Below are 20,206 nucleotides of genomic sequence, written 5' to 3'. Positions count from 1 at the left end.
TCGAAGAGGCGGGCATTATTTGCACGATAAATTTAAACGCATAATTGACTAACTAATGAAAATTCACTAGTGACGTCTTTAGCTAATTACGTTACGGCACTAATTGCAATTTACATATTGTACCCGGCGAGTCTGCAAGGAATATCTACTTGAATATAGTCCTGTGGATGACATAGTTTTAGACATACGTGCCATCAAACTTGCAGTAGAAAGGCACTGTCGTTCCACTTCCCTTAATGACAAAACAGCATTTTATGCATTGAAGCACGAAAGTAACTGGACAGCCAATGAATTTCTTTGGAATGTTCAGGAGTTGTTATCTCGAGACGGGTGTAATTCTGAGAATTGGCTCCAACTGAATCCGCCCCACGATATCTCTGGCCGTAGAACAATTTGTCAATTGCATATATGCCGTGAGGTAATTAGTCACAAACAAATTAGTGAATTGTTTTTTTCATTGGTTAATCGTGCATTTCGATTTGTGGTGCAAATGGTGTCCGCCTGTTTGCGCAATGCAGCTCAAGGATTAGGACTGCGCCGCCTGCCGCACGTGACTCTTTCTTTTCAATTACTTAAGTTCTTCGCATAAACATCCGGCACATAGGCGCGGCGCGGTATGCGACGCACGCTTAAGGGAACGGCTCATCTACATTAAACAAAAGGGCACGCACCGTTCATCACGGGCCCAGCCGTAAGCGATCGCCAATAAGGGGAGCCGAATGAAACGAGGAAAAAGCAAACGATGACCAAACGACGAGGAAACAAGGCTGGCGATCTGGCAGCCGGGCAGATACAGATGAGCCACCGGGCAGTGGCCGATAGAGGGAGCCGGATTGAAGCCAGCGAGAAAGCGCTGCAGCGAAGCCCGAGCTCTATACAGCAGGGAGCGCCACCGGCGCCGATGGCACGGTAGGCGCCAGGGGAGAAAACCCGCGGTTCTGATTACTGTCAGAGAGACCTAACCGCCGCTGCTACTCCCGTCAACTCCCGTTCTTGCTACTTCCTTTGTTTGTTTGTTTCTGCGTTCGTCCTCGCCTCTTCCGACGCAGCCTGACAAATGGGCTCCGGCCGCCAGCGGCAACAATTTGGCCGATTCCGAAGCGGGGTGAGAGCGGGTCCGCGTGCGCATTTATCTCCGGTTCTTCCCACCTCCCGTCCTTGCGACGCGTTGGGGCAGGATGGCGTAGCGCAGTGACGCGATCTCTGGCCCTTTTGCGCGGTCCCCTCACCCCCCTCCGTGCCGATGTGCGAATCGAGCACTCAGTGATGTATTTCTGTGTCTCCACCGCGCTCCGAATTTATGGAAGTACTAGAAGACGGGCGCGAACTATACGTCCAGTGTATACGGCGTTGACGCGGGCGAGTTTGCCAGTGGTGACGGAATTCGCGCGTTTCTTTCGTTTCTTTTGCTGTTTGTTTTTCCTTTTTATTTGCGCTCGATTGTCGCGTCACATTTTATTATCTTGGCTTGCCCATCCTTTTGTAGTAAGTTGGTACACTGCCACCCGATAAAGCACTTTACCTAACGCATATACACGAGGCTACATTGAAAGCTCGTTCGCAGAAACGCTGCGCGTAGTCAGCAACGACGAAAGGAGGGTAGATGTCTGAGCCAAGTGGTACGTCGACAGAAAGCTTGAATAGCGCGAAACACATGGAAATGAAAGAATAGAACAGGAAAAGCGAGTGCTGTTCTTTGAATACAACATGTTTCGAGCTATTACACTTTTTAACGTCGAAAGAAGCCGAGAAATGATCTCCTTAGCGCAAGGTGGAGCGGCTCCGCTTGTGTTAATTTTTTGTTCCTGCTGTACGAAGCTGCATTTATTTATCTTCTGAGAACAAATCACAATTTATTTATTGATTTTATTTTTATTATTTATTTATTTATTGCTCAGAAATATTTGTGTATGTCTCAGGAACTCATTAGGGCTTGCTCTGAGAAAGCTATACGTTCATTCATTGTCTTGCCGAAACTGTACAATCTTTGGCTGAGGCTTTATGTATATATATATATATATATATATATATATATATATATATATATATATATATATATATATATATATATATATATATCTTGTAAGCATTATTCATACGCTTCATATTCTCACCTGTACATGCTCATCAACACCGTTTTGGCGCCTGGTGGTGGGGCTCTCACTCGAGAGAATAAAGAAGAGACGGGCTGCCTAAACCTTGTCTCACAAGTGGTGGAGGTACATATCTTGGTCAGGTGCATCGGTAAACTTAAATCAGCTGTCTTCCACGTCGAAGCCCTGTCGAGGTGAACACGCCCTCGCTAATGCACACACATGTAAGTATGTACGTGTTTACTCCTAGTGTAATCAGCCACAATACTGTCCTGCAAGTTTTACTTTTCGAGGCAGTCATATGGGCCAATCAAACAGCGAGAATACCCGTAGTGATAAACCTGTTTAAAACCAAACTATTGCGCTGGTGAAGGATTCAGTCCCACTTTACTTACACATCACCCAAAGGTGCCTCGGCGAAAACTCTGGAGCAGCGCCAAAACTGTATCTTTGCAGGCCTACGGTAACATCATTAATATTCTGAGCACACTCACCGCTCAAGCAAAGTAATCGTGATCCGACTAACACAGTTAATAACACAGATAAATAAACGGACATGGAGGTTAAACATGGTCGCGGCCAGTTATTGGCTACCCTACACGAGGGGAGGAAAAAGTGGAAGTGAAATATAAGAAGGGAGAAGGATAAGCAGTGTGCGCATACATGTTCACTCGGGTATAGATCTAATGCATATCGCTCCAAGATAAAAAAAGAAAGAAATCCTGTCTTGATATAGTTGGAGTATTCCTCCTTGATTGCAGGCCATCACTAGCCAAAACTAATAGTGCTTCAACAAGGCGACTGCTCTTACCTGCTAATAGATACAATGCACACGCATACTGCGACGCGAAATAGAACTAACGAAACAAGTATGAGAGCAACTGCGAGAGGGAGAGTGAGAAAAAGAAAGAAAGAAAAGGCCTCGCTTTGTCTGAGAAGCTTTATTGAGACACATGACAAATCAATGTTTTCCTCGAGATGCGGCATCTTGTCTCTCTTCTCCGCGAACTAGATGGCAACATTTCAATCGCGGATTTTCTGCACGGAGATCTAGACACCCATTTCATATGGCCAGTCATCAATCCTTCCTGTGCCTAGTTCACAGGCATGCAGGAGGCAGACCCGTTCTTTCATTATTTATTAAATTAAATTATGGGGTTTTACGTGCCAAAACCACTTTCTGATTATGAGGCACGCCGTAGTAGAGGACCCCAGAAATTTCGACCACTTGGGGTTCTTTAACGTGCACCTAAACCTAAGTACAGCGGTGTTTTCGCACTTCGCCCCCATCGAAATGTGGCCGCCGTGGCCGGGATCCGATCCCGCGACCTCGTGCTCAGCAGCCCAACACCATAGCCACTGAGCGACCACGGCGGGTGTTCATTATTTATTCTAAAACAAAGAAGAACGAAAGAAAAAAAGGAACTTCAGAAAAAAAAAATTGATCGATCAAATCTGGTAGCCCCGCAGCAGCAAGTTGCAGACATATATCCCAGGAATCCCGTCGAGGTCAGTGTAATCAGTTCTAGAAAGAGTCGATGCACACCGACGTTCGCGAAGGATCGAAGTTCACGACGTGCGACGTGCAGGCACGCGAACTGTTGCTTTACCGGGGTCTGCCCAATCTATAGCACCCGGCTCGTAGTTTAACACTGGGCCCCTAAACCTGACGTGACGCCTACACTTGGGCTATGGGAGCCATAAATACGGCGGCACTCTGAGAAGCGTTGCCGAGAAAATCATTAGGATCAACAGGCAGGTACGGCACAAACAAGGTCTTCGCCCGCTGTTTCCTTGGGTTGCAAGCAGGCTCGATTACACAGTTGTGTGCAGCAAAGCCCTGCGGTGACGTGGAAACCCTCGGTAACTTGCTCCTGCAGTGCAGTGCTTTCGAGGCACATCGCGAGGAACTCTTGAGCTGCCACCGAGCGCGCGGGCTGCCTGCCGGTCGACAGCGCTAACACGCTCTTGTGAACACGCGGCCCCTCTGACGCGCGGGAGGCAGCTAACAAAACACTGTGCGACCTGCTCCAGCAGTTTGGCCCCGCCACCACCGGCTGCTCTACGTGATCTAACAGTGCCGGTGAGTGGGGTCAGGTGACCAACTCTCTCTATCGAGAGAGAAAATCATTGCATAACCGAACTATGGATAAACATTTGCTTATACGCTTCGCTGTATGTATGCAAACAGTTCGCTTATTTACTCTATTCTCTATCACTCTCCTTTTACTCTTCTACCCCCCCCCCCCCATTTCTCGCAGCGTGTTACATTAAACAAGTACAGCCTAGCCGTGGGCGGCTGCAGAACTCGCGAGCTTGTATCAGCAGAAGAGCGCCGCAGCCACTGCGTCGCTGCGGTGGGTCTATTTATTCCATAGGTGGGTTGGTTTACACCAATTTTAGTTTTCGTGAAAACATCAGCCACGACGGGTCATCTCAAGTACACAGACGGATCGGGGCTAACGTTCTGGACACTTGAACCGGGCTTGTTGCGGTTGAAATGAGTTGGATTTAGTCACTTTTCTCTCCTCACCTAGAGCATTGTACTCTCCTAACACGCGTGCAATTTTTCCGTGGGTGTGACGGGACACTAGAGCACCCTCTGTGTTGCTAGTCATTCTTCGACGCTCAATCACGTGATCTGCGAGCTACAGCCTCAGCCACTTGGACGAGAGACGGCTCTCGGAGGAGAACATCCTGTCGGACCAGTAGTGGCCTAGGCGCTCTTGCATGCGCGCGGCCACAAAAACTCTTACTGCGCATCTTGAAGGTGACTGCACTGCACGAACGCCTGGCACAGACAGCGAACATCCCTATGCGAGTGCATTCGCACTGATTGCTTTCTATTGTTATTTTTCTTATTCCTTTTTCTCAACTGTCTCTTTCTTTTTCTCCTTTATCATGTGTAGGGAAAGCAACCGGAGATGGCCTCAGTTAGCCCTCTATGCATTTCTGATCTATGCGCGTCTCTGTCCCGCTGTTTCTCTCCCCTTCTTTACCGCGTGACTGAAATGAAACCAGTAAGCACGCACAATCTCGCAGAGTGTTTCTCATTCTCCAACTGCCAAACTTGGAAGAAAGGAACTTTAATATAACGTTTACAATAAAAGAAATGCAATTACCTAGGCGAAGATGGGAATCGCAGGTAGGACACAGCCACTACGTTTATGTAAAATAAAACTAATTTAGCAAGGTGAGGATTGCACTCCCCTGACCCGACCTGCGGGTCTGCAGGCAAAGAGAAAACGCACAGCGCACGACATGTGAACATTGTGGCGACAAAACGATAGATTTAAACGAAGGTACCGTGAAGAGAGGGGGAGTCAGAGGAAGAAACCTCCTCTCACGTGGTTTCCGCTATTTCATTCAAGCAGGGTCCGACTTCCGTGACTAACAGCAGCCGCACCACTAAAAACCACCTTCACCTGCACCAAAACACCCACAAACGTAACAAAATTATAGGTTGCGGTTCCCTAGCCGCCAGCGCGTTCGCGTCAAAATTCGTAATTCACGTTTAGGACAAAAAAAAAAAGAAAGAAAAAGAAAGCACGCGTGAGTCTATTTCGTTTTCTGCGACGGGAAACAAATGGTTCTGAGGAAAGGAAATGGCGGAACGGCGTTTTGCGTGTTGCGGCGGTGAAGTGCGTGAAAGCGGGAGGAAAAATGAATAAAGCTCCTCTCCGACAAAGACGGGCAGGGGAGCAAAAGACAACAGTGCGAACGAGAAGGAGCTGTATACATATAGCTCGAGCCGTGTTGCGCCAAACTGCGTGCGGCACCTCTCCCCCTCCCCACTTTCCCCCCCATTCCCACTTTCCCCACCTCGTGAATTGGAAGAAACCGCCGAGAACCTCTCCCGAACTTCGCACACGCGAGCAGGCGTTGTGTAATGCGCGGTATGAAATTTGTTTACGCATTCTTCTCCTTCTTTGATGATTTTCAGTTGTCTTCCCTACACAGCACGCGCGGCCTCGGCTGGCGCAACCTCCCCCTCTCCCTCCTTCTCCTGCCCCCTTGCCACCAAGCTCCCCTTCTTCCTATTGGTAACCCAATCTTATTCGCAGCTCGCGTTTTCCCACGCGCAGCTTCTTTTTTCTCCGCGTTCCTAGTCTCCTGCTATTTTTGCGGTTGATGCTTTCGTTCGTGCCTAACGGTGAAGCTTTATGGCGTGTTGCACTCCGAAGGCGCTGCGCGGTGTCACGGAGATGAAACAGGTTTTCTCAAAAGCCCATTTGTGTGCGCGCACGATGCTTCAGCGCCGCGTGTGCTTGTCTGTGAGCGAACCATCCTTTCTGTTCCTGTGACTTTTCTTTTTATTTTTTTTGCGTGTGTGTGTCGGCTTGCAAGAGACAGGCTTGGAACATAACCGTTTGTTTCGCAGGTGAAAGCGTCAAAAAGCGCCGCGCACTTCTTGCTTCGCGGGGTGAATTTTCGGGTACGTAATAAAAGCGAGTGTGAGCGAAGGACGATTTGTATTTTCTAGCAGTAAAAAAAAATAATAGGGATTACGGTAGTCGCGCTGTGCTTTGACGGAAGCGCTTGTTGCGTCGGAAAACTACTTAGAGTAATGAAATGCGGTTGAAAGCTCTAGAGACGTGCCGAAAAGGTCGTAGGGGTAACAGCGTGACTTGGAATACTATTACTTATTTTTTTGTTGTTTTGAAGAGATGACTGATGACCGGGGAACCGAGCTTGTTCCGGATAAACAAATCGTGATTTCCCGCAACGGTGACAGTATGAATCAAATGTGACAATCTCTCGTCTCATGCTCTTGACTGTCAATGTACAAGAACAAATAGAGACGATCGCTTGCATTCAAATGAATAAACTTCTATAGGGGTATAAAAACTCACCTGTCGCAAAAACGAGGGCTGTACGTCAGATGTTCTATGAACGCAGCCGCGCAGAGATTCGTGACGGGAGCAAGTAACTTCGCGCAATCAGTAGCTGTGCCGAAAAACGCAATGCCAACGGGAAAAAGAAAAAGAACAAGAAAATAGAGGAAGCACGCATACACAGCTCCTGGCTCAAGCTAGAATCTCAGCGCATTGATTGGAGGCAAGTACAGCACGAACACACACGCTGGGAATCATCTGCCTCCGCGCGCGCTTTCTGGACCGTGGCACCGACCACCTCACAGACGAGGCCGGTGGTCGTGCAGACCAAGCGAACCAGGGGGTCGAGTAGGATGTAGGGGGAGGGGGGGGGAGGAAGGTGTTGGTGATGATGCCGGAATGCGTCAATTTGGGCCAAGAATCGGCAGCAGCAGACACTGCACTCGTCGGCGGACGCGGCACACAGGCGGGGAACACAGGATGGAGCGCTGTCCCTAATAACACGGGTGGAGAGGAGGAGGGGGGAAAGAGAAACGATGACCGCCGCCGAGGAGATCGGCCAGAGGGCCCATCGATTTTCAATTATGGCTACCAGAGCGGCGGACCACCAAGCTTGTGCCGAACTAGAGGAAGAAGAAGAAGCAAAAAAATATATCAAGATTGTGGGCGATGGTGGTGGAGATGTGCGGGAGAAAGAAACCTGCGGCTAGACCGCAGGAAGCGATCAAGGGTGAGGAGGAAATTTGACTAAAACAAAGATACTTCCTGTATTCCCCTTGCATTGGCTTTCAAGTATGCGGTGGCGTTTTAAGAAACGAGAGGAAACCGCAGTCTGAGCGAGTGAGGCTACGCGAAAGAGATGCGGGATGGAAGGGTGCCCGAGCTATTAAGATACGCAGACAGAGATGGGCAGTGGCAGGGGAGATACTGTTTTGTGTCATATGCTAAATCAGCCAAACGATAGAGGAGGAATGAGGTCGTTATTGACTTTTCTCCCATAATTGCTTTTTCTTGACAAAAAGCAAACGAGCCTCAAGTCGTGGCCTGATTTCATAAGAAAATTGCCTTTTTTTTTTCTTCTTGGAGCCCAAGCTCGAAGTCATGGAAGAGTACTTAGTGTGTACGACAGTGCACTCTCAATGTGCCAAAATTTGAATACCGTTTGGAGATGCATGAAATTTACAACCAAGTACCGCTTTGACATTTCACATTTTTATTGCAAGAATGTAATGTTTGTAATGTTTGCGTCTTGAAGGCAATTGGACACTGCTCGCGAAGAAACTCAAGTACGTGGGCTGCGCTCTGAGATGAAATGACTTATTTTGTGCTTTCCGAAAATTCAGTCCACAGTTAGCGTAGGGAAGCCTTGCCTGGGTCTCCAGTGAACGGCCAGAACACAAGGATCTACCTAGCTTGGAACTACTTGACATTGATTGCACGCTACGCTGCGCGGTAGAGTTTATTGTCAATTAGCAGATCTCTATCATTCATCCGCACGCGGAATCTACTGCAGTACTGTAGTACTGCAGTACTGAGAAAAATTCGCAAGATTAGGCGCTTCACGCAAGGAATACTTCTCACATACAGCGAACTGCTTAAAGGCGGAGGTATATACATCCTAATCCTCCGGATTCCCATGCGCCGTCGAATTTGAGGCAATGAACATGCACACACGTTGGCCACCACGTGGCGCATTCACGGAGGGACTGAGGAGCAGCTGCGCTACCAACTGCCGACATAACGGAACCATCGGCTCGAACCAAAGGAAACAACGGAAAGTCACAACGGGACAAAGAACTTCCGTTTCTAGCCTTGGAAAGATTCGCTCACTTCAATCCATAGACAGTAAGATTTCGTCGCACTGAGGAATAAACAGAGCTAATACGGCAATAAAACCGGTAGACACTCATCTATGACGTCAATTACAGAGTGATACAGCAGCTGATATGGACATGGCGCCACCGACGAAGAAATTGCAGAGATGCTTCATATGTTGGTATCATACGGTATCATACAACACGAAACTACAAGCGAATTTTCTGGGAATGCTGAATATTGGACGTTTAGACTGTGTACACGGGTTATGTACTGTTTCTCTGTGGTTCCGGCGATGAAAACTATAACGACTAGTTCACATTGACCAGGAACGTTCTCTGTTCGAGCCTCCTTGGTTTCGAAAGAAGTGAGACCCTTTATCAATGTGTTTATTCTCTAGGCCCTGAAGCCCTCGTAATTATTTCTCTTCTCTTGATCTTAGTTCTTTTTCGTGTTGAAATAAGAACGTTTAATTATTAACTCAGTCACCACAAAAGATACATGAGGTGTTAAGGTGTCAAGGTTTAGAGTTTTGCCCCCTTATATTAACAAAATATTGCTAGCGCAGTTTTCAAGTATTATTTTTCATTTTGGCACGCTCCAGCAAGAATAAGGCAGTGCTACGTGCGTTTAGGTCGTCCTACGGCTACTAGACAGCGGTGCACAAAAGCGTTTGTGTAACTGTATAGTACTAGCGTCTGTCACAACTCGGGTACTGAGCAGGCGTCATAATTTTACTTTCCCTCGCGTGCTGCCTGAATTCGTTAAGTTTCTGTCATCCATTCACTGGCAAAGTACAAGTCCACAACAAAGCCAGCTCAATATAGTCTTGGTTCTTTCCTGTAAAGCGTGCTTTGCCACATATAAAGTATTACTTAGAAGAAGCCAACTTCTACACGGCATACGTGTTTGCATGCATGCGCGCGCGCACCGTGTGTGTGTTTGTCTGTGTTGAGAGGAAATAGAGGGAAAATTGGTAATTTTATGGGGCAGACAACATTTCCACGTCCATTAAAGAATCTAACGTGGGGTATTTACGGATTTTGCATGATTTACGTTGTACTGATTGTTTTTGATTCTTCCATGCACGGCTTAGCGTTTTCAGCCGATATTGAGCATTAATCAGCCATCTGAGCATTAATCTGCACGACAACAGTCGTGCAGGCGAAAGACCCTTATGACGGCCACAAGTAGAGTAATACTTAATATTGTCGCGTACGTTGTAGCGACACTTGCGCCCTGCATTATATTGGCTGCCAATCTTTCAAATTGTACCTTCAGATGCTGTCACATTAATTCGGCGCATAATAATTAGGCGCAGAATACTTGGCGCAGCTTAATAAATCACTGGCTGAAAGACGAGAACAATGCGCTATGCTCGGTTCTTTCAATGTCTGTGGTATGCATAGCTGAGGTTGCTAAATATAAAGAGCGATCCCAGCAGCGAAATTCACTATTTCATAAACGTTCCCCTGTTATAAAATCTAAGTACTTACTCACTGCCTTCATCCTTTTCTCTTAATAAGCACTCTAGGCATGCATGTTCAGCTTTCCGAATTCCTTCGTGGCCATAGCCTTTAAACTTACACTTGCGTCCCTCGTTTATGTGTACATTGCAACATTTCTTGCAAGACTTTCCATTTGGGTGAAGGCAGTCACTCCGATGGAAGCGAATGTTCGACTGCGATTCTGATATTAAAGATTATTTTGGGTAATTTTTTTGGTATCTCAATGTCGAGGTTGCATCGTTAACTTTCTTAAGAATATTTTGTTATTAGCCTTGGTTTTGAAATATGTCTTAAGCGCGGGCGTTTTTTTCCAGCCCCTACTGATATGTTTTGTCCTAAGGAAATATTTCAGCACTGTGCCTGGCATACCAAAAGCAGCAACGAGATATAGGTGAGAAGAATGCGTCTAGGCAGCTCCTGCAAACAATGCTTGAATTGCGAATACCAAGTTTGAGCGTTTGTGCTGTGTGCAAAGTACGAATCTTCGTATGCGTGAAATTAAAAAAAAAGAAAGAAAGAAACGAAGACAGCAAACATGCAAAAAGGATAGACAAGTGCGACCCTCTAGAGGGTTTCACCTGATAGTCTTGGCTTGGTTCAGTGTCCGGCTGGGCGAGTCCATGCAACTTCTCCTTGGATCGCAGGCTGGCACGACGCACCAGGTACGCCACGGATCCGGCGACCACCAGCACAAGCACGGTTCCGCAGGCTACTAGCGTTGCCACCAGCATCCGACCATCGCTGGGACGCACAAGTTCCAGCTGCGCCTGCGTGAAGAGGAAATAAACGTTGTTTAGATTGAGTAGACCTGATTTTCGGTTGAAGACGTAGTAGATACGAAAGCAATGTGATAGTTAGTAGGGGGCGACCGATTCAGACGCAGTGATGGAGTGAAAAACTCCACGCTCACATTCGTAAATAAAACGAAAATTAGCACTTAAATTTGAATTCAGTATCTCAATGTGTAGTTCAGATATAAAGGTGTTCCACTCAAATTACATTTAAAGCTAAAGCTATATCGTAAATATGATCCCATGACCCAATAGCTGGCTCAAAAGGGAGGAATAGAAAGAACAATTGAGTAAGTCTACCTAAACAAATGTGTTTCGTATAAAGCATCTGATAGTGATGACATTAGCTATTGTGAGTTTATTTTGCAAATTGAAGAGAGATCTGCTTCGACATGACACACAGCATTTCGCTCTAGAGCCGTGTACGTAACTTTGTTTGCCCCAAATTTAATAAGGGGCCGATATACTTAAATCAGGATGTAGTACCAGTACGTAAAGGATGCAAAGAATAACAAGATTGGCGGTCTTTTAATCTGCATCGCTATCAGCTGACAACAGCTTGTGCTACATCTAGGACGCTGGTTTCGATAAGCACGTCACGTTAAGGTTTGTTGGAGTGAAAACCTTTGCAGGTAGCGCTGTTGTCGCAACAAATCCAGACTGTTGCTGTATAGGTGCCAGGAAGTAGATTTCCAGCAGTTCTTGGAGAGTTATCGTTTGCTAGATGCTGAGGTGATGTGGCGCGCAAGTTAATTACGAGCCCACAGAACGTCCGCATATTTTTTCTGAAAGTGCACTGCGATTACTACCAGCGATTCCCAACAAAAGAAAATAAAAAAAGCCCTTCCATAAGAGCGACAAAGGACTCTTCAACTGGCGAGTGAATATTGACGCTGAAGAAAGGATGTAGAAATCTCTCAGCGAGTTGGTGTTTCATATTGACGAAGAAGACGAGACGTTCCGTTATGAAAGAGATTGCAAGCCATTGCTGTCAGGTACAAAAGTGCCACCGAAGCACAGAGATAAAACTGTGCGACAGATCACCGAAGCTTTCTTCATTCACAAGTGCGATGACATGTGCGTTTCGACGTCGTCTGTGATGCTGCAGAAGTTAGAAATTGATTACTTGGCTGCTTATCTTTAAGTTATTTTGCACGTGTGTGTGCTATCGCGTTTATTTCAATAAACCCCAGTTGTTAGTTTGCACTCTTGTCGTGGTTCTTTGTCTTTCGCGCTAAATAACCTTTGCCTATCGCGCTAGGCTTCCTCACTGAAGCGATGACCCAATAGGTGACCCGGACGCGGATTGTTGTGAAATACGTGATATTTGGAACTTTTCTCACATACACTGCGGCTCTGGTAAGTTACTGACTTTCATGGATGTATCGGCATAAGCGTAGTCTGTATCATTTTTTAAATTTACTCTTCGGCATAATGCAGCTAAGTCCCTGCTGCAGTGAGAAAAAATAAGCGCAGGCGGCAGAGACCTGACACCAGAGCCGCACATGGCCGAGTGTATTACAGGCTTAGAAACTATAAGAGTGTAATCTATGACTTCGCTTTTAGCCGGTCTAGAAGAAACGAAAATGGTTCGACAACAAGGCATCGTAAACTCAGCTTGGCTTCTAGTATCAAGCAGCACCACAGGCGACTAAAAAAGAACTACATGATGCAGATGCAAAGCAATAGTTCCGACATTTCGCAAATAATTTCGCAGGAGCGCTGCACTTCGTAAGCAAGTCCCTGATCTATTTTCCCCGAGTAATGCACGCAGATTGTAATATTCTTCAACACCAGCACAAGGCTGAACGCGGAATCGAGATTCCTGGCGATAAAAGTTACTAAGACCAGAAGCAGGCCATGGTTCTTTCTGGCCTCATTATGGTTTCTTTATAATCTGAACAAAATAAATAGAAAGGGATATTACGAGCCGGACCGCCGCAGGGGCCTTCTGGCAGCCACGATCATGCGTGGAATAGTTGGCGATAAACTAATTTAAATTGATTAAGGAAGCTCTGAAGTAAGCACTGAGGTCTTGTTTTATTGCTACGAACGCGCGGTTTGCGTAATCCGAACGTTTTCCGGTAAGTAGAGCCGACAACACAAGGTTTACAACAGTTCAAATTGCACGCGCCTACATCAAACGAAGAAACAATGTTTTCTATAACGCTGCTGGGAAAAAGAAACCCAGCATTGCCTTATCGGCGAAACTTTACCCTCTATGAGGAAACTCGCACATAATTTATTGGGCAGTTTATGTTCATGACAGAATTCATTACAGTTTGTGTTCATTACATTACCTTTTCTGTTTCCAGAACAAGGGAACCTTGCTCTAGAAACAGAAAAGGAGAACTTTTCTGTTTCGAGTAAAAGGTTTCCACACGGACACCGAAACGTCTATCTCGTCGTTTCTTGATCGGTGAGAAGACCTATACCTGCTTTACTGTGACTTTACCTGACCAGACAGATCTCCGTCATACCCTTGGCTAAAATATTTCCTTTCGTCGTCATTTAGAATTGGCAAAATGGAGTTCCTCGAAAATCCCCAAGTTGGGGGTACATCCGTGAAAAAGAAAAGTTGCCATCCATGATATATTTGGTGGTATTACTCATATCGCCAATTTTGTCTTCTTGAACTGTACATGTTGGGTGATGTTCCCCAAGCGTACTTCTAGTTATATTGTATGAGCAAAAAGAAAATACGAAGATAGATAAAGATGGAGGACATGATTTAGGTAAGCTTTATAAGTTATTGCCGGCATGTTTACCAGGCATTATGAAGCTGATGTTTGCTTTTCTAATGCGAAGAATATGCACAGAAAAGACAATTTGAGAATGGTATGAGCAGCAAACAAATGAGGACAGGTTACAGGGACAGAGTAAGAGACATTTGTTTGTTGACAAAAAATGAATAAAAAAGATTAACAACCTTGATCCAAGAGGATAAAGTCGAAAAGGCAAGGAGGTTAACCAGGTATGCACATGGGTTGTTGCCAGGTTCGTTACACTACTAAGGCAAAGCGGAAAAAAGGACACTAGGGAGGGGGGAGGGGAGTAGGGAGGAGATGTCAGAGGTAAAAAATGGCAGCATGTGTGTTGCTTCACAAACACACATGGGCGTCATCCTAAATGAATGCAGATGTGCCGAGGTGACATGAACTGACCAAGGAAATGCATTCGCTCGTAGTATCTAGCATTACGCGAGGAGTGGTGATTCATTCTAACGGAAGAGATACGCTCGGGTGATTATACTTCCGCTTGGCGCTATTGTTTTTCTCCTCTGTTGCGTTCAAACGCTGTTGCACTCTGTTTCTCCGCAATCTGAGTAAGCTTGGCCGTGAATCACGATTAGTGGCAGTGTCCTTTCCTTTATTCCTATCCATCCCGCCTCCTCTTCAAGAAGAAAAAAAGGAACAGGAAGGAAGAAAGATTAAAAGAGAAAATGAAAGAAAAGGAAAGTAAAAGAGTATAAGATTGAACGCCCTAAAGTAAACAAGCAAGCGGGGTAATAACAATAGCTGGCATGCAGCCGGACCGTTAAAAGGGCCACAAAGGGCTTCACGGGTGACAAAAGGAGCACGAGGAAAGAACAGACAAAGAAGAAGGCAAAGAGAGGCGACAGCGGTGGCATGCGGTAAGCGAAGCGAAAGGACTTGAAATTAAGCAGCGAGACGGCCGGGAATCGCCATTCGTACGAGAAAAATGGTACCCTTAATGGACAGGCGGACGGCGTGCGAACATCGAGTGCCACCCAGTCACCTTCCTCGACTAGCGAGCGGGAAAAGCTCGCTTCCAGGGCCGCGCCGCGCCGTTACGGCAGCCCGTTGCCACCACGTGGAGACGGGCGAATGAAACGCGCAAGAGCGCAGTCGCGTTCGCGAACTTCTCGTTCCTCTCTCGAAGTTCACAGCTAGATGGCGTGATAACACCAGCAGCCACAACGAAGGCGTGTCGTGGAGGTTTTTCCCTTCCTTCGTGTTGGATTTTCTGAAACTGTGACAGTTCTGTATCTCTCATACATTCTCCCTCCCCACTCCCTTCCACTCTTCTCACGGCTACGTGAACGAGTGTAGCCATTGCGGCAGTAAGGTGAATTAACTTCATTCGCTTGACGCCCCTTTAATGAAGAAAATAGTAAATAAACAGCACTAAGCTAACGGGGAGGTAAAGAAACCAGCTGCAGATAGGGTGCCGCATGAACGCCTGATATGACGTTTGGTGATGTGGTCGGCGCGGCCAAGACGTCAGTCAGTTCAATTTAAGTTCAATTTTGGGGTTACACGTGCCAGAACGACCACCTGACCGTGATAAGCGCTCCAGTGGCGGGACTCCCGGATTCATTTTGACCACCCGGGTTGGCTTAAAGTGCCGAGAGAACAATCACAGCACACGTGACGGGTTGTGTGTGAACGCACTTGCGTACGTTCGTACATGCGTGTACGCGAAGAGGTGGTTGTAGGTGAGGGAGAGAGAGCGCGATAAACACTGAGCGATTGTACCTCAGCAGAAAGCAGAAAAGGTTTTGTGTCTGGCACCGCTTGCTTGTTTCATCTTGGGAGCACAGTGGTTGTTGCGAGCGCGAGAAAAAAGGGTTAATGAAAAGTGCCCTGAAGAGGAAATTCAAGAAAGGGGTGTGCAGGGTTCGTGCAGAACGTCTGACTCAAAATTCAAGGACAATTCAATTATTTCGAGGATGCCGAGGGCCTCAATTCAAGGGCGGGGAAGAAGTTTATTCGTAGACGTACGTTGCGAAGCAGTGAAACAGCCTTCTTTTTAGCTGCAATTTCTTGCAGCTAAACAGCTGCTGAGTTTGACGCACGCTTAAAGCTCTTCAGATCGCTTTGCTAAGTTGACTCGCTCATTGTAATCATGTTAGTCGCCATCTGGCGCGATGGTTAGTAGTGTTCAACTCCAGCCAAAAATACTCGTCGTGTTAAACCAAGTGTGTGAAACCTACTTTCCGCCAGGCATTTCTGGAACACAGAGCTCGAAAACGGAGCCACGATGGCTGCTATGTGAACCAAATAGCAAGACAACAAAATGGTGGCGCAGCTCGGTCGATTGATGTGGCTTTGTCCAGCTCCGTGATGGCAACGGTTATTTAAAAAAAGACTGTCGTCGGGGGCTGTGGACACGCCACATTGCAATCGCTTATGGACACTCTCAGCAGACAAAATATCTAGGATTGTTTCCCGATTGAAGCGTCTATTGCAGAGTTCCTATAGAGAGTTTGCTACTCTGAAAGCCTTGTTTCCAACCACTATATCCCCCATCTCGATGCAGGGTAGCAAACCGGAAAATCGCCTCTGGTTAACCTTCCTGCCTTTCCTCTCTCTCTTTGCTGAATGTCCAAAAGTCACCGCAGACCCTTGTCTTCCAGAAAATCGAGCAGCATATTGATTTTTAAGGGGTTTCATGGGCCCATGATTTCTCTTTTTTTTTTCCAAATTTAAGGGTTTTCAAGCATTTCAAGGAGTTTTACGAGCACCGCAGTTGCGCCTGCCCACGTACAATGTGGCGGAATATGTCGAATTAACGACAGTCAACTTGACGATATCGCAAAAAAAAAAAGGAAGAATGCGCAACTTAGGAAAGTCAGACAAAGCGCTCTCTCGCTGTTTACATATTTACATTTAGTTTTGCTCCACTACCACGAGTGAGGAGCAGTGTTATACAGTATCCGCCGCCTATGCGTCATTCTTTGTTTTTTTTTCTCTCTCGTGACTACTCGTACTGCTGGTTCGCAAGCCCGATCGACGCTGCCACTACCGTTCACCATGCTGCTGTGCGGGCGAGAGGTTTATTACAGTCGTCGGAGACTATGCATGCGTGGGCAGGAAAGCCCTGTGCAGCGCCCTTATGCTGTACATTGCAGCTCCACGCAACGTGGATGGCGCGCGCGGCGCGATTGAAAGTAACTTGAACGCTCAGCGGTTCGGACAAGTGTCAGTACCCATCGCGCGTTCAATCAAGGCTCTCTTCTCTTTGCACAGGCGCAGCCTAGCGGCCGCCGCGGTAAACAGCCGCTTTATCTGAGACTGGAGTCCGCCCCCCCCCCCCCCCTTTCCGCTTTTCTGCATGGCGGCGGGCGTCTTTATCACACTGCCTGACATCCAGGGACGGACAAAAAAAAAACAAAAAAAAACATAGGCGCCACGCAAAACGCCACGCGCGCTCCAGCCGCAAATTGGCGCCGACAACTCCGGCTTGTTACGCTAATAACACGCCCCGCCACGCTCCCTCACTGAGCGCTTCGCCAAAGTTTTCCAAAACCAACTAAGACCAGCTGCTTTTGCTGACGTCAATGGTAAGACAAAAAAGAAAAGACAAAGACAAACAATGAGATACCCCGCTTGTGTCTTTATTAACTTCTCTTTGCAATGCGCGCGCCTTTCTGGACGCGCGGCCGGCCGATTACAACAGAAATTTAAACAGTGATCGAAAGCGAATGTTCGTCGCTAAAACGTGCTCAGATCGACGTTTATTTCTTACAGTAACTATATATTACTGGTTTCGGCTTTCGTTGCTCATGTTCAGCAGCTTAGCAATGATGACCTGACACACGAAGTGCATAAGTTGCATTTAGTGTGAGCTCGTCCTCGACAGACGAGCTCCAACGCTTTTCAACAGCGTCAAATGAAAGTGAATACAAATCTAGCAGTATCAATAGCAAGAGGCGGGCGGGGGGGGGGGGGGGGGGGTATTCCGCCGGATCGTTTAATGTGGATTCCACAACCGGGGCATTCGCCTGAGTAGCTCTTATAAGCGCAGCCTATAGACGACGTAGGCTCTTTCTCTCTCTTACGTGTGAATTATTGGGAAGCATATACAATTTTGCCTTTATCAGGCTGCAAAGAAGCTAGCATTGGCTTTCGTCGAGCAGACAACGCTATTCCTGTCCTCAATGTAAAGCTGTCGTGACAAAAAAGAAAAAAAAAGAAGGAAAACGAGGAAGGTCGCAAAGTACGCACTCTTAGCTTCCAGCGCTGCCGCGCAACCTTTGTGCGCTAAAATGTTACAAAGCGCTGACAATCGGGCCAATCCAATGTGTCGTTTAAAGCGTGTCAGTTCGTCCTCGAACACCATGTCTGACAACAAATTACGTCGACAGACTGCAGGTGCTATGCAAATTCTCTCATATAAAGTTTCTTTTTGCATTTCTTGGCTAGGTTGACGAAAGTTGTTTCACAGAACTGATGTATTCAGTAGCTCCGATAACCTCGCGCTACATGACGAAAGGCGTAGCAACGAAATGGATAGCACAGGCGGATAGCAGCTTTACAAAAGAAACATCAATGGGCAGAAGCAACATTTACGCTTGTGTTGTAAATATCGTCACGGTCGCGCTGAATTACAAAAGGTGCTGAAGAAAGCTGTGCGCAATGCGATCGCATTCAGAACGTTTTCTATGGCAAACAGAAGGTCGTATGCAAATATTCAGTTATGTGTATAAACAGCAAGATAATGTCGCCCACGATCCGTAAATAAAGCGGCGTTTACAAATGCCAACGCTTGTCTGAAAAAAAAAAGACGAAAGAAAAATGTAAAAAAGAGAAATGAAAAGTAGACTCAGGTATGAACATATGTGAATAATCTACAAAGTAAATTCGATGGTAACTGAATACTCGTATGGAATAGCTCCTTCAGTAAAATAACAACAGCGCGAAGTTTCGCTTGGCCCTTTATGTCGACAGCGACACAAAATTGCATTTCCCAAAGCGTGTAAGCTAATTATGCAAATACGAACAAAACGCGTGAAGTGTATGGGAAAACGAACGAAATACCGTTCTATTCTTTATTGCAGAGCTGAAATCGAATTATTTTCTTCTACGGCGTGCCTATGCAAAATTACACAAGATAATAACTTGACAGCGTCATCACTGCCGCGCATTTGACGTCTATAGGCTGTTTCTACTCCCTTCATCTACGAAGTTGTGCTGTCATTTTCCCATCTACACGATCACTGATCTAGCAGTCATTGCTGTGCTTGAGCGGCATGCTGGCAAAAGAACAATCAGGCTAAAATTGGGCAATCAGACAAATGAAAAGTAAACTTGAAATTGCTTTGATTGATAAACTCAATGGCGCTTCCAACAGAAGAATGAGATTTCAATCTGCTTCTTTAGGTCCTTCGGGCCGCATAGATATGCCACGTCAAACTTGCCTGCCGGAGTTGTTTACTTCGGCGGCAAGAAAGAAGCATAGGGAACAAGCTAACAGCTTATAAGTGTTATCGCGAGCTGCATGTGCTTGAATCCTGTGCCCCGTTTCTGGCCACTACAACTTACAGATTAATCGGTTTAATCGGTTTACATCAAATCGATTTAATAGTTAGGTATATTAGCTGGAACACATATTTGCGCCATACTGATGTTAGCATTTGAACAGGACCTATTCAAAGGCTAGGCATGCACGGCTCGCTACCGGTACATAGTTTTGAGCTAAAGGAAAATATGGAGCAAAGAAGACTCTTTCTACTTAATTCTCACTACGCTGAAACAATATTTCGTTTTTAGAGAATATAGTTAAAAGCTAAGAAATGTGGCCCAGCTACTACTAGAGCTACTACTACTACTAGAGCTACTACTACTACTATACTAGAGAGATTTAGATTAGGAGCACAAGCGAGCTAGCCTATTCAAGAACCCAAAGTCTGCTTGGTTCTGCAGGGACCCAAGAGGCTTGCGTACGCAAGCGTAACTCAAGTATCTTGCACCCGCTAATCTAAACCTATCAATTGTATACAATGGGTAAAACACGGAGCATTCGCATCCTCCCTCTCAGACCCTTTACGAAAGCTGACGAAGTGTGGTTCTTGCAACGCGAAAACATTTTGTTTTAGTCACATGTTTCGATCGTGAAATTATAGCCCATTAACAAAATAAAAATTGTATTAGACTCACATACGCTTGGATGAGTCTCACCAGAAAGCACAAACACACCAAAAAACGATCATGACGATGGCATGAGCAAGAAATGCGGGTTGTTTATTAAAGTTTCCGATCATGATTTCAGCAACGTTCATATGCGGGTGTTACCGTATTTACTCGAATGCAACGCGACCACGATGGTAACGCGAGGGTAGACTTTCCAATCAAGCGAAATATAATGATTAAAAAAAATAAAACCGCGAATGTAGCGCGACATGAAAGGAAGGAGAAATG

At 46.3% G+C, this 20,206-nt stretch overlaps 1 protein-coding gene across 1 annotated transcript in view; it reads right to left on the bottom strand.

Moving 5' to 3' along the window:
* The window catches only part of IA-2 (tyrosine phosphatase IA-2), a 700,681-nt gene that overhangs the window by 106,351 nt on the left and 574,124 nt on the right, over positions 1 to 20,206 (bottom strand). Inside the window, exon 14 of the mRNA XM_075682014.1 lies at positions 10,830 to 11,018. Within this exon, the coding sequence (XP_075538129.1) occupies positions 10,830 to 11,018 (189 nt within the window). The remainder of the gene's footprint in view (positions 1 to 10,829; positions 11,019 to 20,206) is intronic.

Source organism: Dermacentor variabilis, chromosome 2, assembly GCF_050947875.1.
Source record: "Dermacentor variabilis isolate Ectoservices chromosome 2, ASM5094787v1, whole genome shotgun sequence".
In the NCBI taxonomy this organism is placed as follows: Eukaryota; Metazoa; Arthropoda; class Arachnida; order Ixodida; family Ixodidae; genus Dermacentor; species Dermacentor variabilis.
The sequence above is the reverse complement of the archived record's forward strand: the minus strand, read 5'-3'. Positions and strand labels throughout refer to the sequence as shown.